Here is a 21,531-nt window from a genome sequence, read left to right on the forward strand (position 1 = left end):
ACTAATTACCCTAGGTGCAGTACCTAATCTGACCTGATGGTAAGGGGGCGCCAGAGAGCTGCAAGTTTTTAAGCGGAACTGTAACATATACATAAATCCCTGCAGTTCGGGTTATATTGCAGAGCAGTGGGATAACTAAAATAAGCCCCTGCGGTAAACTAAGAGGTCAATAGCCTTATGTGTGTTTTCATCGCATTGTAGCAGTGGAGGGATAACTAAGATACGCCCCCTGCACATGTGATAGCCGTCTGTTGGCCTAATGTCACCCCAATACGTGACGAAGGGGGGACAGTCATGGTATGAATCGTGACAATAACTTTTTTTATTTTTCCGCTGATTGAGCTGTTTTTCGCGGGCCAAGATTATGTTTTCAGCAATACCATTTTTATTCACATTTTTCTTTTTTATTGCATTTTATTCTACATTTTTTCCCAGCAGTATGATAAAAACCATAGATTTTTTTCAATATTTTTTTTTTGTTTTGCGCCATTCACTGTAGGGGTTAACTAGTTTGCCAGTTTTATAGGTTATGTTGCTCCGGATGAGACAACACAAACTATGTGTGCTTTTTATGTTTATTTTTACATAAATATGTGTATTTGTATTTATTGATGTAATATTTTTTGCTTTTCATTTTGTATTTATATTATATTTAAAAATAATGTTTTTCAATCTTCCTAACTTTTTAAAACTTTTTTACTTACTCTCTCTATGGAAATTTAACTTTTATTACTCTGATGACTGGTATCATGCATTATAAGGGTATGTGCACACGTATCCTGGAGGACTGCGCATTTTTCCGTAGCGGATTTTGAAAAACCGCAGTTCAAAACCACTGCGATTTTTACTGCGGATTTATCGCGGTTTCTTCTGTGGGTTCTAATGCGGGTTTACACCTGCAGTTTCCTATTGGAGCAGGTGTAAACCCGCAGTGGAATCCGCAGAAAGAATTGACACGCTGCGGAATATAAACCACTGCATTTCCGCGTGTTTTTTTCCGCAGCATGTGCACTGCGGTTTTCATTCCCCATAAGTTTACATTGTACTCTAAACTCATGGGAAACCGCTGCGGACCCGCAGCTGCGGAGACGCTGCAGATCCGCAGCAAAATCCGCAGCGTGTGCACATAGCCTCATGCATCAGCAGTGCAATACATGAGACCTATGATATTACAAAGTCAGAACATCTGCTACACCCTGCCTACGGCTGGGTCTCAAAGGCCACATATCTGGCACACCAGGAGATCATTTACTGATCATCAGCTCCAAGTGATTTCATTGCGGGGGTGAAAAAGGCCAAATATTGCAATTGCTATCATTTGCAGAAACTGGAAAATTAATCAGACAGGTGCATGTAAATATATGTACTTGTAAATATGGTGCCATTATCTGAAAAATCTAGTGGATCTTAGGTTTTAATTCCAGTGGAGCGGTGAACTAGTGATAATCAGATCTGAGCTAATAACACACACTCTGCATTCATTCTTAATTTGTACAACAGATGAGTGTAACAACAAAATCTATAATAAGAAAAATATTCAAAACAATACATATAAAATTTTCAGTAACGTGAACTTATTCTACTGTTTTTTTGTTAAATTACTACTGTAGCTGTAAACATTTGTGAAGCACAGACCACTTCTCCAGCTCCGACCATGACTCCAGCTCTGACCACGACTCCAGCTCCGACCACAACGCCAGCTTCAACCACGACTCCAGCTCCAACCACGACTCCAGCTCCAACCACTACTCCAGCTCCAACCACGACTCCAGCTCAAACCACGACTCCCACTCCGAACACCACTCCAGCTCGGACCACTACTCCACCACCAACCACCACTTCACCTCCGACCACTATTCCAGCTCTGACTACGACTCCAGCTCTGATCACGACTCCAACTCCAACCATCACTCCAGCTCCAACCACCACTCCACCTCCAACCACCACTCCAGCTCCAACGACCACTCTGGCTCTAACCACCACTTCAGCTCCAACTAGGACTCCTGCTCCAACCACGGCTCCAGCTCCATCCACCAATCCAGCTCCATCCACCACTCAACCTCCAACCACCACTCCAACTCAAATCACCACTCCACCTCCAACCACCACTTCAGCTCCAACCACTTCCCCTCCAAACATGACTCCAGATCCAACCACAACTCGAGCTCCAACCATGACTCCACCTCCAACTCTTACTCCAGCTCCCACCACCACAAAAGCTCCAACGACCACTCCACCTCACACAACCACTCCAGCTCCAACCACCACTCCAGCTCCAACCACCACTCCATCTCCAACCACCACTCCAGCTCCAACCACAACTCTAGCTCCAACCACCACTCCATCTCCAACCACCACTCCAGCTCCAACCACCACTCCAACCACCACTCCAGCTCCAACCACCACTCCATTTCCAACCACCACTCCAGCTCCAACCACCACTTCAACTTCAACCAACCCTCCATCTCCAACCACCACTCCAGCTCCAACCACAACTCTAGCTCCAACCACCACTCCATCTCCAACCACCACTCCAGCTCCAACCACCACTCCAGCTCAAACCACCACTCCACCTCCAACCACCACTCCAGCACGAACCACCACTCCACCTCCAACCACCACTCCAGCTCCAACCACCACTCCACTTCCAAACACAACTCAAGCTCCAACCACGACTCCTGCTCCAACCAGCTCTCCACCTCCAACCACCACTTCAGCTCAAACCACCACTACATCTCCTACCACCACTCCACTTCCAACCACAACTTCAGCTACAACCACGACTCAAGCTCCAACCACGACTCCAGCTCCAACCACCACTTCAGCTCCAACCACAACTTCAGCTCCAACCACGACTCAAGCTCCAACCACGACTCCAGCTCCAACCACGACTCCAGCTCCAACCACCACTCCACCTCCAACCACCACTCCACCTCAAACCACAACTCCACCTCCAACCATGATTCCAGCTCCAACCACCACTCCAACTCCAACCACCACTTCAGTACCAACCACTATTCCACCTGCATTCACCACTCTACTTCCAACCACCACTCCACCTCCAACCAACAATCCATCTGAAACCACCACTGCAGCTCCAACCACCACTCAAGCTCCAACTACCACTACAGCCCCAACCACCACTCCACCTGCAACCACTACTCCAGCTCCAACCACCACTCCACCTTCAACCACCACTCCAGCTTCAACCACGACTCCAGCTCCAACCACCACTCCAGCTCCAACCAACACTCCACTTTCAACCACCACTCCACCTCCAACCACAACTCCATATCTAACCACCACTCCACCTCCAACCACAAGTCCAGCTCAAACTTCCACTCCACCTCAAACCACCACTCCAGCTCAAACCACAACTCCAGCTCCAACCACCACTCCAGTTCCAACCACAACTCCACCTCCAACCACCAATCCAGCTCCAACCACAACTTCAGCTCCATTCACAACTCCACCTCCAACCACCACTCCACCTCCAACCACCACTCCATCTCCAACCACCACTCCATCTCCTACCACCACTCCACTTCCAACCACAACTTCAGCTACAATCACGACTCAAGCTCCAACCATGACTCCAGTTCCAACCACCACTCCACTTCCAACCACACCTTCAGCTACAACCACGACTCAAGCGCCAACCACGACTCCAGCTCCAACTACGACTCCAGCTCCAACCACCACTCCACCTCCAACCACCACTCCACCTCAAACCACAACTCCACCTCCAACCATGATTCCAGCTCCAACCACCACCCCAGCTCCAACCACCACTTCAGCACCAACCACTATTCCACCTCCATCCACCACTCCAGTTCCAACCACAACTCCACCTCCAACCACCAATCCAGCTCCAACCACAACTTCAGCTCCATTCACAACTCCACCTCCAACCACCACTCCACCTCCAACCACCATTCCACCTCCAACCACCACTCCATCTCCTACCACCACTCCACTTCCAACCACAACTTCAGCTACAACCACGACTCAAGCTCCAACCATGACTCCAGTTCCAACCACCACTCCACTTCCAACCACACCTTCAGCTACAACCACGACTCAAGCGCCAACCACGACTCCAGCTCCAACTACGACTCCAGCTCCAACCACCACTCCACCTCCAACCACCACTCCACCTCAAACCACAACTCCACCTCCAACCATGATTCCAGCTCCAACCACCACCCCAGCTCCAACCACCACTTCAGCACCAACCACTATTCCACCTCCATCCACCACTCTACTTCCAACCACCACTCCACCTCCAACCAACAATCCACCTGAAACCACCACTGCAGCTCCAATCACCACTCAAGCTCCAACTACCACTACAGCCCCAACCACCACTCCACCTGCAACCACTACTCTAGCTCCAACCACCACTCCACCTTCAACCACCACTTCAGCTTCAACCACGACTCCAGCTGAAACCACGACTCCAGCTCCAACCAACACTCCATTTTCAACCACCTCTCCACCTCCAACCACAACTCCAGATCTAACCACCACTCCACCTCCAACCACAAGTCCAGCTCCAACCACCACTCCACCTCAAACCACCACTCCAGCTCAAACCACGACTCCAGCTCCAACCACCACTCAAGCTCCATCCATCACTTCAGCTCCAACGACCACTCCACCTCAAACCACCACTCCAGCTCCAACCACCACTCCAGTTTCAACGATCACTCCACCTCCATTAACGACTCCACCGCCAACCACCACTCCACCTCCAACCACGACTGCAGCTCCAACCACAACTTCAGCTCCAACTACGACACCAGCTCCAACCACCACCTCAGCTTCAACCACCACTCCACCTCCAACCACCACTCCACCTCCAACTACGACTCCATCTCCAATCACCACTACAGCTCTAACCACCACTCCAGTTCCAACCACAACTCCACCTCCAACCACCAATCCAGCTCCAACCACAACTTCAGCTCCATTCACAACTCCACCCACAACCACCACTCCACCTCCAACCACCACTCCATCTCCTACCACCACTCCACTTCCAACCACAACTTCAGCTACAACCACGACTCAAGCTCCAACCACGACTCCAGCTCCAACCACCACTTCACTTCCAACCACAACTCCAGCTCCAACCATGACTCCAGCTCCAACCACCACTCCACCTCCAACCACCACTCCACCTCAAACCACAACTCCACCTCCAACCATGATTCCAGCTCAAACCACCACACCAGCTCCAACCACCACTTCAGCACCAACCACTATTCCACCTCCATCCACCACTCTACTTCCAACCACCACTCCACCTCTAACCAACAATCCACCTGAAACCACCACTGCAGCTCCAACCACCACTCAAGTTCAAACTACCACTACAGCCCCAACCACCACTCTACCTGCAACCATTACTCCAGCTCCAACCACCACTCCACCTTCAACCACCACTCCAGCTTCAACCACGACTCCAGCTGAAACCACAACACCAGCTCCAACCACCACTCCAGCTCCAACCATCACTCCACTTTCAAATACCACTCCACCTCCAACCACAACTCCAGATCTAACCACCACTCCACCTCCAACCACAAGTCCAGCTCCAACCACCACTCCACCTCAAACCACCACTCCAGCTCAAACCACAACTCCAGCTCCAACCACCACCCCAGCTCCATCCACCACTTCAGCTCCAACCACCACTCCACCTCAAACCACACCTCAAACCACCTCTCCAGCTCCAACCACCACTCCAGTTTCAACCATCACTCCAACTCCAACCACCACTCCAGCTCCAACCACCACTCCACCACCAACCACCATTCATGCTGAAACCATCACTCCAGCTCCAAGCACCACTCCAGCTCCAACCACCACTCCACCTCACACCACCACTCCAGCTCCAACCACCACTCCAGCTCCAACCACCACTTCAGCTCCAACCACCACTCCACCTCAAACCACCTCTCCAGCTCCAACCACCACTCCAGCTCCAACCACCACTCCAACTCCAACCATCACTCCACCTCCAACCACAACTAAAGCTGAAACCATAACTCCAGCTCCAACTGCCACTCCAGCACCAACCACAACTCCAGCTCCAACCACCCCTCCACCTCCAACCACCCCTCCACCTCCAACCACCACTCCAGCTCCAACCACCACTCCACCTCAAACCACCACTCCACCTCAAACCACCACTCCAGCTCCAACCACCACTCCAGCTCCATCCACCACTTCAGCTCCAACCACCACTTCACCTCAAACCACCACTTCAGCTCCAACCACCACTCCAGTTCCAACCATCACTCCAGCTCCAACCACCACTCCAGCTCCAACCACCACTCCACCTCCAACCACAATTCAAGCTGAAACCACCTCTCCAGCTCAAACCACCTCTCCAGCTCCAACCACCACTCCACCTCCAACCACGACTGCAGCTCCAACCACGACTCCAGTTCCAACCACCACTCCACTTCCAACCACACCTTCAGCTACAACCACGACTCAAGCGCCAACCACGACTCCAGCTCCAACTACGACTCCAGCTCCAACCACCACTCCACCTCCAACCACCACTCCACCTCAAACCACAACTCCACCTCCAACCATGATTCCAGCTCCAACCACCACCCCAGCTCCAACCACCACTTCAGCACCAACCACTATTCCACCTCCATCCACCACTCTACTTCCAACCACCACTCCACCTCCAACCAACAATCCACCTGAAACCACCACTGCAGCTCCAATCACCACTCAAGCTCCAACTACCACTACAGCCCCAACCACCACTCCACCTGCAACCACTACTCTAGCTCCAACCACCACTCCACCTTCAACCACCACTTCAGCTTCAACCACGACTCCAGCTGAAACCACGACTCCAGCTCCAACCAACACTCCATTTTCAACCACCACTCCACCTCCAACCACAACTCCAGATCTAACCACCACTCCACCTCCAACCACAAGTCCAGCTCCAACCACCACTCCACCTCAAACCACCACTCCAGCTCAAACCACGACTCCAGCTCCAACCACCACTCAAGCTCCATCCATCACTTCAGCTCCAACGACCACTCCACCTCAAACCACCACTCCAGCTCCAACCACCACTCCAGTTTCAACGATCACTCCACCTCCATTAACGACTCCACCGCCAACCACCACTCCACCTCCAACCACGACTGCAGCTCCAACCACAACTTCAGCTCCAACTACGACACCAGCTCCAACCACCACCTCAGCTTCAACCACCACTCCACCTCCAACCACCACTCCACCTCCAACCACCACTCCAGCTCCAACCACCACTTCAGCTCCAACCACCACTCCACCTCAAACCACCTCTCCAGCTCCAACCACCACTCCAGCTCCAACCACCACTCCAACTCCAACCATCACTCCACCTCCAACCACAACTAAAGCTGAAACCATAACTCCAGCTCCAACTGCCACTCCAGCACCAACCACAACTCCAGCTCCAACCACCCCTCCACCTCCAACCACCCCTCCACCTCCAACCACCACTCCAGCTCCAACCACCACTCCACCTCAAACCACCACTCCACCTCAAACCACCTCTCCACCTCAAACCACCACTCCAGCTCCAACCACCACTCCAGCTCCATCCACCACTTCAGCTCCAACCACCACTTCACCTCAAACCACCACTTCAGCTCCAACCACCACTCCAGTTCCAACCATCACTCCAGCTCCAACCACCACTCCAGCTCCAACCACCACTCCACCTCCAACCACAATTCAAGCTGAAACCACCTCTCCAGCTCAAACCACCTCTCCAGCTCCAACCACCACTCCACCTCCAACCACGACTGCAGCTCCAACCACGACTTCAGCTCCAACGACGACTTCAGCTCCAACCACCACCTCAGCTTCAACCATCACTCCACTTCCAACCACTACTCCACCTCCAACTACGACTCCATCTCCAATCACCACTCCAGCCCTAACCACCACTCCAGTTCCAACCACAACTCCACCTCCAACCACCATTCCAGTTCCAACCACAACTTCAGCTCCATTCACAACTCCACCTCCAACCACCACTCCACCTCCAACCACTACTCCAGCTACAACCACCATTCTACATCCAACTACGACTCCAGCTCCAACCACAACTCCACCTCCAACCATGACTCCAGCTGCAGCCACCACTCCAGTTCCAACCACAACTCCAGCTCCAACTACCTCTCCAGCTCCAAACTCCACTCCACTTCCCACCACCACTCCAGCTCCAACCACCACTCCACCCCCAACCACCACTCCAGCTCCAACCACGACTCCTGCTGCTCCAACCATAACTTCAGCTCCAACCACCATTCCACTTCCAACTACCACTCCAGCTCCAACCACCGGTCCACCTGCAACCACCACTCCAGCTCCAACCACAACTCCAGCTCCAACAATGACTACAGCTCCAACCATGAATCCAGCTCTAACGCCGACTCCAGCTCCAACCACCACTCTACCTCCAACCACCACACCACCTCCAACCACCACTCCAGCTCCAACCACCACTCCAGCTCCAACCACAACTCCACCTCCAACCACAAATCCAGCTCCAACCACCACTCCAGCTCAAAACACCACTCCACCTCCAGTCACCACTTCAGCTTCAACCAACACTCCACTTCCAACTACGACTCCACCTCTAACCACGACTTCAGCTCCAACCATCACTCTAGGTCCAACCACCACTCCGTCTCCAACCACCACTCCATCTCCAACCACCACTCCAACTCCAACTACCACTCCACCTCCAATAACCACTCCAGCTTCAACCACCACTCCACCTCCAACCACCACTACAGCTCCAACGACCACTCCAGCTCCAACCATGACTCCATCTCCAACCACAACTCCATTTCCAACCATGACTCCAGCTTCAACCAGCACTCTAATTCCAACCACCACTCCAGCTTCAACCACCACTTCAGCTCCAACCAGCACTTCACCTCCAACCACCACTCCAGCTCCAACTATGACTCCACCTTCAACCACGACTTCAGCTCCAACAATGACTTCAGCTTTAACCACGACTCCAGCTCCAACCACCACTCCAGTTCCAACCACCAGTCCATCTTCAACCACCACTCCACCTCCAACCACCATTCCAGCCTCTACCATGACTTTAGCTCCAATCACCACTCCATCTCAAACCACCACTCCAGCTCCGACCACCACTCCACCTCCAACTACGTCTCCAGCTCCAACCACGACTCCACCTCCAAGCATGACTCCAGCTTCAACCACCACTCCAATTCCAATCACAACTCCAGTTCCAACCTCCACTCTAGCTACAACCACCACTCCACCTCAAACCACCACTCTGCCTCAAACCACCACTCTGCCTCCAACCACCACTCCACCTCCAACCATGACTCCAGCTCGAACCACGACTCCAGCTCCAACTACGACATCAGCTCCAACCACCAGCCCAACTCCAGCCACTACTCCACCTCCAACCACCACTCAAGCCCCAACTACCACTCCACCTCTGAGCACAACTCCAGCTCCAACCACCACTCCTCCTCCAACCACCACTCCAGCCCCAACCACCACTCCACCTCCGAGCACCACTCCAGCTCCAACCACCACTCCATCTCCAACCACCACTTTAGCTCCAACCATGACTCCAGCTCCAACAACCACTCCACCTCCAACCACCACTCAACTTCCAATCACCACTCCAGCTCCAACCACCACTCCACCTCCAACTACGACTCCACTTCCAACAACGACCCCAGCTTCAACCACCACTCTTTTTCCAACCACCACTCCAGCTTCAACCACCACATCAGTTCCAACCAGCACTCCACCTCCAACTACCACTCTAGGTCCAACCATGACTCCAGCTCCAACCACGACTTCAGCTCCAACCACGACTCCATCTCCAACCACCACTCCAGTTCCAGCCACCACTCCATCTCCAAACACCACTCTACCTCCAACCACAATTCCAGCGCCAACCACGACTTCAGCTCCAATCACCACTCCACCTCCAACCACCACTCCAGCTCCAACCACCACTCCACCTCCAACAACAACTTCTGCTCCAACCACGACTCCACCTCCACCCTCGACTCCAGCTTTAACCACCACACCAGTTCCAATCACAACTCCAGTTCCAACCACCACTCTAGCTACAACCAAGACTCCTGCTCCAACTACGACTTCAGCTCCAACCACCAGTCCAACTCCAACCACCACTCCACCTCCAACTACCACTCCAGCCCCAACCACCACTCCACCTCAGAGCACCACTCCAGCTCCAACCACCACTCCACCTTCAACCACAACTCCACCTGCAACCACAACTCCAGCTCCAACCACAACTCCAGCTCCAACCACAACTCTAGCTCCTACCACGACTCCAGCTTCAACCACCACTCCAGCTCCAACGACCACTCCAGCTTCATCCACCTCTCCACCTCCAACTACCACTCCACCTCCAACCACCTCTCCAGCTCCAACCACCACTCATCCTCCAACCACTACTCAACCTCCACCCACCACTCAACCACCAACCACAACTTCACCTTCAGCTATGACTCCACCTCCAACCATGACTCCACCTCCAACCACCACTCAACCTCCACCTTCTACTACACCTCCAACTTCTACTGTAGTATCAACTGCAACTGCAGCTCCAAAAATTACATCAGCTTCAACTACAACTGCAGCTTCAACTACAACTGCTATTCCAGCTTCAACTACTATTTCAGTTCCAGCTACAACTACTGACCAAACTACTACTCCAGCTCCAACAACCACTGCAGCAGTAGCTACTACTTCATTTTCCACTACTACTGCCTCACCAATAACCACTGAATCTATGACTATTGCTGATCCTACTACCAATGCAGTACCAATATTAACGACAATTGCTACTACTTTTACCACTACTGGAGCCCCAACATCTAGTACGTCTACTACTTCAGTTTCAACTGTTACAATAGCTCCTACTTCAGCTTCATCTAACACAACAGCATCCACAGCCACAATCCCTACCACTACTTCTGCAGGTTCAAGTAAAACTGTAACGCCCACAACCACTACAGCATCAACAAATAGTGTCACTATCACTAGCGCTGGAGCCCGAACTACCACGGCTACTTCAGTCACCGGTAAGTGAAATTTTTAATTTGTTTAGAGAGTATATTCCTGTTAACTAAGCATCAAATAGGACATGTCTGTGTTTACTGCATGCTTCTTTATAGAAGTCCAATCAGCAGGTTAAAAGTTGTTGTGAGTTCTGTTTTTGGGCTCCCTCTGGTGGTTACTGATGGTACTGGGTGACTTGTGTTCTCTGCGGTCTCTGGTGTCCACCTGTTCCATCAGGTTATGGGAGTTTCCTATTTAATCTGGCTTTTTTGTTATTTCCTCTCCGGCTATCAATGTAATCAGCGTGTCTTTTTACCTCTGCTCCCTGCGTCTGTTATCTTCAGGACAAGCTAAGTTTTGATTTTCCTGTTCCACGTTTTGCTTAATTTTTGTCTTAGTCCAGCTTGCAGATATGTGATTCCTTGCTGCTGGTTGCTCTAGTGGGCTGAAATTACTCCTCATGTTCCATGAGTTGGCACATGAGTTCAAGTAATTTCAGGATGGTTTTTTGAAGGGTTTTTCGCTGACTGCGCAGTTCACTTTTGTATCCTCTGCTATCTAGCTTTAGCGGACCTCATTTTTGCTGATTCTATTTTCATAACTACGTATGTGCTTTCCTCTCATTTCACCGTTATTACATGTGGGGGGCTGCTATTTCTGTGGGGTGTTTCTCTGGAGGCAAGTGAGGTCTGTGTTTCTTCTGATAGGGGAAGTTAATCCTTCGGCTGGCGCGAGACGTCTAGGAATCATCGTAGGCACGTTCCCCGGCTACTGCTAGTTGTGTGTTTAGGTTCAGGATCGCGGTCAGCTCAGGTTCCATCACCCTAGAGCTTGTTTTGTTTTTGTGCTTGTCCTTTTGTGATCCCCTGCCATTGGGATCATGACAAAAAGTATCCAGTTTTTGCAGGTATTTTATTTTATGCTCCCTGCCATTGGGATCATGACAGTATAGCCGGCCTAAAAAAAAATTGGTCATCGTTTTGGCTGAAGTAGGAGGAAAAGTAGTCGTCGGAAGTATTTTTTTTTTTTTTTTTTTCCCCTCCTCAGTGTTTGCTGCCTAGCCTTAATAGCAGCTTGGCTGCTTCTTTCCTCCTCTTAATCCTTGAATGGCTCTGACCTCAGCTGTTTATCATGGACGTCCAGAGTTTGGCTTCCAGCCTGAATAATCTTGCTGCTAAGGTTCAAAATATACAAGATTTTGTTGTACATACGCCTATGTCTGAACCTAGAATTCCTATCCCAGAGTTTTTTTCTGGAGATAGATCTAGTTTTCTGAATTTTAGGAACAATTGCAAGTTGTTTCTTTCCTTGAAATCTCGCTCCTCTGGAGACCCTGCTCAGCAGGTCAAGATTGTTATATCTTTCCTGCGGGGTGACCCTCAGAATTGGGCATTTGCATTGGCACCAGGGGATCCTGCGTTGCTCAATGTGGATGCGTTTTTTCTGGCATTGGGTTTGCTCTATGAGGAACCTAACCTAGAGATTCAGGCTGAAAAAGCTTTATTGGCTCTCTCTCAGGGGCAAGATGAAGCAGAAATATATTGTCAGAAATTTCGGAAATGGTCAGTGCTTACTCAGTGGAATGAGTGCGCTCTGGCTGCAAAATTCAGAGATGGCCTTTCTGAGGCCATTAAAGATGTTATGGTGGGGTTCCCGGCGCCTACAGGTCTGAATGAGTCCATGACTATGGCTATTCAGATTGATCGGCGTTTACGGGAGCGCAAACCTGTGCACCATTTGGCGGTGTCTTCTGAACAGGCACCTGAGATAATGCAATGTGATAGAATTCAGTCCAGAAGTGAACGGCAAAATTATAGGCGGAAAAATGGATTGTGTTTTTATTGTGGTGATTCAGCTCATGTTATATTGAACGTTTTATATAGGTCATTTTTGCTGATTCTATTTTCATAACTACGTATGTGCTTTCCTCTCATTTCACCGTTATTACATGTGGGGGGCTGCTATTTCTGTGGGGTGTTTCTCTGGAGGCAAGTGAGGTCTGTGTTTCTTCTGATAGGGGAAGTTAATCCTTCGGCTGGCGCGAGACGTCTAGGAATCATCGTAGGCACGTTCCCCGGCTACTGCTAGTTGTGTGTTTAGGTTCAGGATCGCGGTCAGCTCAGGTTCCATCACCCTAGAGCTTGTTTTGTTTTTGTGCTTGTCCTTTTGTGATCCCCTGCCATTGGGATCATGACAAAAAGTATCCAGTTTTTGCAGGTATTTTATTTTATGCTCCCTTGAGTTTGCTAATTTTTTTTTCTAAATTATCCATACATTTCTAGAGATATGTTTTTTTTTTATTTAGCGTTAATTTTTACGGTTTTTATCAAGGTGATGTGGGTCACTTGGTAATAATACAGAACACTCTGGAGACATGCCCCAAAGGATCCTAAGAGCAACGACCTCCTGATTTGGGGAATAACAGGAGCATTAGCTTGCTACTTTTTACCTGATCACAGGTTTACTTTAAACAATTATTTTTTCTTTTGATATGTTTTCATGACAATGTTCCAGTTTTCCTAGAAATTTACATTGCGAAATTTCTTTGTTACTATTTCTAAAAATTAATGAATAAATTGACATCTGGGTACCAGTTGAAAAGTGTACCTACAGTACATGCACTAATATTGTCCAGTCAGTATTGTGAGCGTAAGATTAAGCAGAGTCACACATCTTAGACCCATTGACAAGGGGAGTGGAAACACTTAGATATTAATTTATTCAGAAGTATTTAGGAGGAATAACAGAACAACAGCACAACGTAGATCACAGACTTTTGCGGCAGAATTACTCACCATAGTTTGTGACTTTTTTGTAGTGTAATAAAAATGTCTAGGTATAGTACTAGCCCCTAAATGTGTATAGTCATTATAGAGGAGGTCTCGCAACACCAACCCCCATCAATATCTCCTATCAGACCATATAGACATCAGAATATGGGACCCCTTGTTCATCACACCACTCATGACTGAAAAGAGAGGACCCCTGGTTGATGAAGTTAAAGGGTTTTTTTTCCCATGAACGAAAGTTCATTTTAATAAATAGATCTTGGAATAATAATAATAAGTTCCACAATTGGACGTGTGTAAATAAAATGTTCCTGTGCTGAGATAATCTTATAAATGTGACCCTGCTGTGTACTGTGTAATGGTCGTGTTTGACTGAACAGGAACATGGCCTGATCATACCACATCTCCTGAGTAGGGGGAAGCAAAAGAGTATACAGACATTACAGCACTTAATCGCAACTGAATCTTTCTTTGGGGTAAAACATTGTAAAACAGGCAGCGAAATGTTTTATCTCACAAAAATAATCACTAGTGATTCCATGCTGTATTGTCTGTATACTCGTTTGCTCCACCCCTGCCCAGGAGATGTGGTATGATCAGACCATGTTCCTGTATGGTCAAACACGACCATTACACAGTACACGGCGGGGGCACATTTATAAGATTATCTCAGCACAGGAACATTTTATTTACACACATCCAATTGTGGAACTTATTATTATTCCAAGATATATTGATTAAAGCAAACTTTTGTTAACGGGAACACCTTTTTAAAGTCTATCTACAGTTTTGTGTTATACAGTGAATTGTGTGAAATCAATAGGTTCACGCATAATGGCTAAGTCAACTCATGCTGCTTATACTTAAAGTGGTTTTCTGGTAAAATCAAATTATCACCAGTCCACAGGATAGATGATAACTTGTTGACCATGGGGATTTGACCACTGATACTTGCACTGATTTGCAGAATGTGTAATATTTATCACCTTTAGAACAGAACAGCAGTGCTCATTCCCGATGACTCTGCTGAGTGCAGGGCTCGGCTTTTTCTAGCACCCCCATATAGAAACAATGGAGTGGGCATCTAACCAGCCATTTTTGAAACAAAGATAAAAGATTCCAGTTGGGAATAAAAATTCCCCATTCTGCTGATCGGTACGAGTCCCAGTGGTGGGACGCCCGCCACTCACCAAGGTATCATCTATCATGTCAATATATATGTTATTACTTGCTTACACTGGACAATCTATTATGTAAAAAAGGTAAATACAAATTAGGAAATATCTAAGTCTAGTTTCACACTAGCGTCTTGAGGAGCTGCAGAGGGCTGCGGACTTCATCTGTGAAGCTCCGCCCTCGGCCACACCTCTGCCGCTAGCTCCGCCTACTTATGCATGTGGCCTGCATGCGGCCTGCGTACCTATCTTTAACATTAGGTACGCAGGTCGTGCGGCTGTATGCGGATGCTTCCATATGCGTCGTTCTGACGATGCGGAGAAAAAAAGAAATTGCAACCAGGTGCGTCCTATGCTGGTCTCCGCATCATCAAAACGACGCATGCGGAAGCATCCGCATACAACCGCACGACCTGCGTGCCTAATGTTAAAGATAGGCACGCAGGCCGCATGCAGAAGTAGGCGGAGCTAGCGGCGGAGGGTCGGTCAAGGGTGGGGTTCATGGAGGAAGTCCACAGACCTCCTCAGCGCCTCAAAACGCTAATGTGAAAAGGCCTAAAACGACAAACAAGATATCAAAGGATATAATAAAAAATAGCATTCAAGACAAAACAAAAAATTAATGTAGGATATACTATATAAAATACAGTATATTAACCAGATGTAAAAAAAATGCATCATGTAATTTTACCTGTGGAAGCCCAGATGAAGTGTGTACAGGGTAATAGGGGTTGTCCAGTGCATTATATCTATTGCCTATCCTTAGGATAGGTCATCAATACCAGATTGGTGGATGTGACAAGATGTGCTTAATTGCGGAGCAGAGAAACACAGCTCTAGCAACAGCATAGTGGCCACAGTGGGGTACTGCAGAACCACGCCTATTCATTTGTATAGGGAGGGAGGGCGCCGTGTCTGGCCACATCCATTATGCATTTCATGGAGCTGTGCTGTGCAGCTCCACAACTGATCACATCCGGTCTCTATCTGACCGGGCTGTTGTGAATTCTGTGGCAGAGCTCCCTCCTGTGGTCACAAGTGGTACTTCGGCTGATTCTCTCTGTGAGCTTCTGTTGGTGGAGGGAAGTGGTACTGCGGCTTCTGAGTTTCCTCCCTCAGGTGATCTGGTGAGGTCGTTAGGTGCTTCTCTACTTAACTCCACCTAATGCTTTGATCCTGGCTTCCTGTCAATGTTCCAGTGTTGGACTTGCTTTTCCCTGGATCATTCCTGTGGCCTGCTGCTCTGCATAGCTAAGTTCTTCTTTGCTATTTGTTTGCTATTTTTTCTGTCCAGCTTGTCTAATTTGTTGCTGGAAGCTCTGGGACGCAAAGGGTGTACCTCCGTGCCGTTAGTTCGGTACGGAGGGTCTTTTTGCCCCCTTTGCATGGTTTTCTTTAGGGTTTTGTGTAGACCGCAAAGTTGCCTTTTCTATCCTCGCTCTGTTAAGAAAGTCGGGCCTCACTTTGCTGAATCTATTTCATCTCTACGTTTGTCTTTTCATCTTAACTCACAGTCATTATATGTGGGGGGCTGCCTTTTCCTTTGGGGTATTTCTCTGAGGCAAGGTAGGCTTATTTTCTATCTTCAGGCTAGTTAGTTTCTCAGGCTGTGCCGAGTTGCATAGGCAGAGTTAGGCGCAATCCACGGCTGCCTCTAGTGTTGTTTGGAGAGGATTAGGGATTGAAGTCTGCAGAGTTCCCACGTCTCAGAGCTCGTTCTATGATTTTGGGTTATTGTCAGATCACTGTATGTGCTCTGACCGCTATGTCCATTGTGGTACTGAATTGCCTTTCATAACACCGGGCACAGAGACCGGATGTCACATTCTCATCAATTTGGTACTGATGACCTCTCCTAAGGATAGGACATCAACATTAAAGTACAGGACAACCTCTTTAAGTCTACTCTTGTTGGATAAAATCTGGGTGTTGTAAGATATAATTCTGATGAAGCCAAAGAGGATGAGTATTTTACATGTATTGAACACGCTTTTGATTTTCTTTTAACTAAACTGTATCATTTCACTTAGATTTTTTAGTTAAACCACTTTATATCTTATGTTTTTTATGCCCGCCTTTTCTTTGCTTTTGCAGCTGCTGCTTGGCATTGAGGGCCGATGCTTGACTTGTATTTGACCCGTAGAGTCTAGTTGTTTTACGATCGATGGAGTAATACTAGTTGCCAATAAATTTGTTCATGTGCGTGACTTCTATTCCCCAGACATGTCGTCTAATTAAATCTGTTGTTAATGTGTTTAAACCTTCATTTATGATTATAGTTATTCTTGATTGATAGATACCGGCACTGGAGGACTTCCATACTGGGCTGTGATTCTCATCACTTTAGCTGCAGCCGCTGGACTCATTCTAGGAATACTGGGCATATTTTCAGTAAGTATCAATTCATTTCTGGATTACAGTACAAAAAAAAAGGATTATTTCTTGAAATTGAAGAAACTATGGGGAGAGGACACTGCTGCAATTCTCCCTGTCTGCACTGATCTATATGATCAGGGAAAAAGAGAGAGCTGTTTGCGATGTGCAGATCATGTTCAGCTTCACGTCAGGCAGAACATCTAGGCAGGTCACAGCTTTGAAGTCTGGTGAAGTGATTACATTTCTGGACTACTGCTCTAAGGAATAGATATTAGCCAACACTTTTCAGCTCATAATTCAGTTTAATTACAGGGTTTTACCTACAGGACTTACATCATAAAATCAGTTAAAGGGAACCTGTCAGCAGGATTGTGCACAGTAACCTACACACACTGTCAGGTTGGCGCCGTTGTACTGAATAAAATTATACCTTGGTTGATGAAATCCGTCTTGTGGTTGTTTCTTAATCGTTATTTTTAGTTTTGTGTTAATGATATGCTCGTGCTCTGGGGCGGGTTTGGTGTATGTGGTGCTCTGATTATATATTCATAATGCAGACCGCTGACAGGTCACTGATCACTCAGTTAAGTAAATAAGGCAGCACACTGCAGCGCTAAAACATGCAAATTGAAAACACGAAATTTGAACTGCATTACTGCACTAGAAATATGAAAAATGAGAGCTTTTAGCGCATAAAAATGGCCAATTTTATGTGTACCTGGTAGCCTCTTTACGGCATCTCTCTTATACCAGGTCCTACGCTTGCCTTACCTCGCTGAGAATAAACGTCTCCATCTGAATGGGTGCATGTGAAACCTCTTCTGGGACTAAAATTCTCTTTCTCTGTGGAGGGGTATTGGACCTGCTGTAATTAAAACACCTGAAGCTAGGAGGCGGAGTGCACGATCAGAAGGCTAGAGAATACATTTCAAAAACCTGACCTGCACATCCAAACATAGACTCAGTGTGAACAGGTGCTGAACCTAGAGTCGCCAACTCGTGTATAGTTAAGTAAATAAGGCAGCACACTGCCGCGCTAAAACATGCAAATTGAAAACACGAAATTTGAACTGCATTACTGCACTAGAAATATGAAAAATGAGAGCTTTTAGCGCATAAAAATGGCGACTCTGGGTTCAGCACCTGTTCACACTGAGTCTATGTTTGGATGTGCCGGTCAGGTTTTTGAAATTTATTCTTTAGCCTTCTGATCGTGCACTCCGCCTCCTAGCTTCAGGTGTTTTAATTACAGCAGGTCCAATACCCCTCCACAGAGAGAGAGAATTTTAGTCTAAGAAGAGGTTTCACATGTACCCATTCAGATGGAGACGTTTATTCTCAGCGAGGTAAGGCAAGCGTAGGACCTGGTATAAGAGAGATGCCGTAAAGAGGCTACCAGGTACACATAAAATTGGCCATTTTTATGCGCTAAAAGCTCTCATTTTTCATATTTCTAGTGCAGTAATGCAGTTCAAATTTCGTGTTTTCAAGTTTGCATGTTTTAGCGCTAAAGTGTGCTGCCTTATTTACTTAACTATATGCGAGTTGGCGACTCTGGGTTCAGCACCTGTTCACACTGAGTCTATGTTTGGATGTGCAGGTCAGGTTTTTGAAATGAACTGATCACTCAGTGACCTCCCCCCTAGTTTGCATAATGAATATCATCACATACTGAATAAAAAAAACCCTTCTGCAGACAGGTGCTTGCTGTGACACCTGCGCTGCAGCATAATCGCATGTCACTTTGCACTTATTCCCTTTTGCAGATTTACTTGAGAGAGGAAAGAAAAAAGTTACTTTGAAAATGGCACCTGCCGCACCTGTGCAGTATCAGCTGTCGGTTTGCATAGAGTTACGATAGCTACTGTTACACAGGTGCCGGCGCCCTCTTGCTGGAAAAGAAAAGAAAAAATGTCCTCCACAAGTAGCAGCTCTTGGAGATCGCCAATAGCTGGTATTCATTATGCAAACTAGGGGGCAGTTCAGGAAATAAAGATTGAGAAACAACCACAAGACAGATTTCATCAACCAAGGTATCATTTTATTCAGTATAACGGTGCCGACCTGACACTGTGTGTAGGTAACTAACTACGCATAATCCTGCTGACAGATTCCCTTTAAGAACTATTCGTTTTAAGAAAGAGTGTCTTTACATGATCTACCTGCTTAAGATTCTTCGAATTGGATATACACAAAAATTTAGAAGCCCACCAAAACCAATATTGAACTATGGACCACGGTATAAAGGGAGAGCAGAAACAAGAGGAACGAGGGACACTTCTGGTTTGGATCATGTAGTTAACTCCCAAGTGAGGATCCTAATAGAGCATATTCAAAGGGTTAGACTTCAAGAGAAACCTCCTTTAAAATTTAGACGTAAACATGCAAACATAGATGTCCTACTGTCAATTTGAATGTCTCATTATTAACATCTTGTCAAGAATATCGATTTGTAGACTATAACTGAGTTTTGTCTTTGCAGGTCTTGTCTTTATTATATCCTACAGGTTTTCTGGCTGTAAGCTCAGCTGTTGGTCCAGGTATCTCCAGTGTTCTACCTGGTACCACAAGCACTTTGGTGGGCCCTTCAACCTACACACAACACTTTACTAACTTTCGGAACGATAATCCTGAGCTTCTGCAATTTAGCCAAGGACCTCGTCTTAGCCCACAGCTACCAAGACATCCACCAACGCAACTTCTTCAGAATTCCCAACCACAACCACCACGTCGTGAGCACCATGAGAAAGGACCGCACTCAGATTATTTTCATATGAATCCATAAAATATTTGTAACCATCCCACACATTGAGAAGGACCAGGACATTACAAGAAATAGGCACAAATGCTATTGTAATATACCGTATATTTATTTTGCATTAAATTCAATTTTAGAGAATATTAACGTCTTAAATATTGATAGCAATTTGAACAAGACAGATATTCACAAAGCTGTTGACCCCAGGACTATTTATTTGGACAGTGGAGAGCAAGCATCACTCGTTTCTGCAATATGGGACAATGGATGATAAAAACGAATCCATGTATCTAAAGTTGATATCCTCATGTGCGAAATGTTCCTTCAGTCTCTCGCATATTTTGCTTTCCTTGACCTTTGTTATGACCATGATTTGAAAATGATTCTTCTTGACGATGGTGTGATCTGAACTTTGGATACCTGAATGGTCTTCAATCCTTTAGAGCGATAATCCTGAGCTTCTCCAGTTTAATCAAGAACCTCGCTTTGACCAACAAGTACCAAGACATCCACCAAGACAGCATCCACAGCATTGCCCACCACAACCACCAAGTCGTGAGTATTATTCCATAAATTAATCGTATGGAGACGGACGAGGACATTACAGAGAATGGGCATATATACGATTGTAATATTTATTTATTTTGCATTTTGTATGAACTTTTAGAGAATATTAAACTCTTACATATTAAAAAACTATTTGTCAAGACAAATTCACGTAGTTGTTGTCAACTCTCCGGAGGACTCTTTCTTTTGAACAGTGGAGAGCAAGCGTCACCCTTTTCTGCAATATGGGACAATGGATAATAAAAGAAAATCCACATTGAAGCCCTGATTGTCATAAAGAATCAAATACAGTTCCAACCAATGAATTTGGGATAACTAGCATCTAAAGTTAATGTCCAAAAAAAACTCCATGGTGTCCAGTCTTCCAAACTTTTTTGGCTTTCCTGACCTGTGTTATGGCTAGGACTAAAAATAAAATGTTTTGATTCTTCTAGAAGATGAAGTTATTCAGAACGTAGTTTTTGTTTGTTACCTCTAACATATGTTGCATAAGACAGGAAATTCAGGGGCCAAATCACAAGATGGAATATACTTGAATGGAAAGGGACATTTTTTTTTTAACCCAAAGCCTATTCAATACTGTTTCAGTATGACAAAAACTTCACTTTGTTCTAGATACATCCATGAGTATGTTGCTAAGTATGTTGCTAGTGTTCAAAGGTGTTTTGGTGTGTTAGGTCTTGAACTCATGTATACCTTAACTATGATAATCAGAATTCTGGGAGACTTAAGGTTGGCT

General features: G+C 47.1%; 1 protein-coding gene across 1 annotated transcript in view; it reads left to right on the forward strand.

The window, feature by feature from the left end:
* The window catches only part of LOC138666198 (mucin-2-like), a 37,972-nt gene extending 17,034 nt beyond the window's left edge, over positions 1-20,938 (forward strand). Inside the window, exons 2-4 of the mRNA XM_069754438.1 lie at positions 1,611-11,150; positions 17,388-17,482; positions 19,950-20,938. Of these exons, the coding sequence (XP_069610539.1) occupies positions 1,611-11,150; positions 17,388-17,482; positions 19,950-20,252 (9,938 nt within the window). The 3' untranslated portion in view covers positions 20,253-20,938. The remainder of the gene's footprint in view (positions 1-1,610; positions 11,151-17,387; positions 17,483-19,949) is intronic.
* Positions 20,939-21,531: the final 593 nt, after the last annotated feature.

This window comes from Ranitomeya imitator, chromosome 2 (genome assembly GCF_032444005.1).
Source record: "Ranitomeya imitator isolate aRanImi1 chromosome 2, aRanImi1.pri, whole genome shotgun sequence".
Lineage (NCBI taxonomy): Eukaryota > Metazoa > Chordata > Amphibia > Anura > Dendrobatidae > Ranitomeya > Ranitomeya imitator.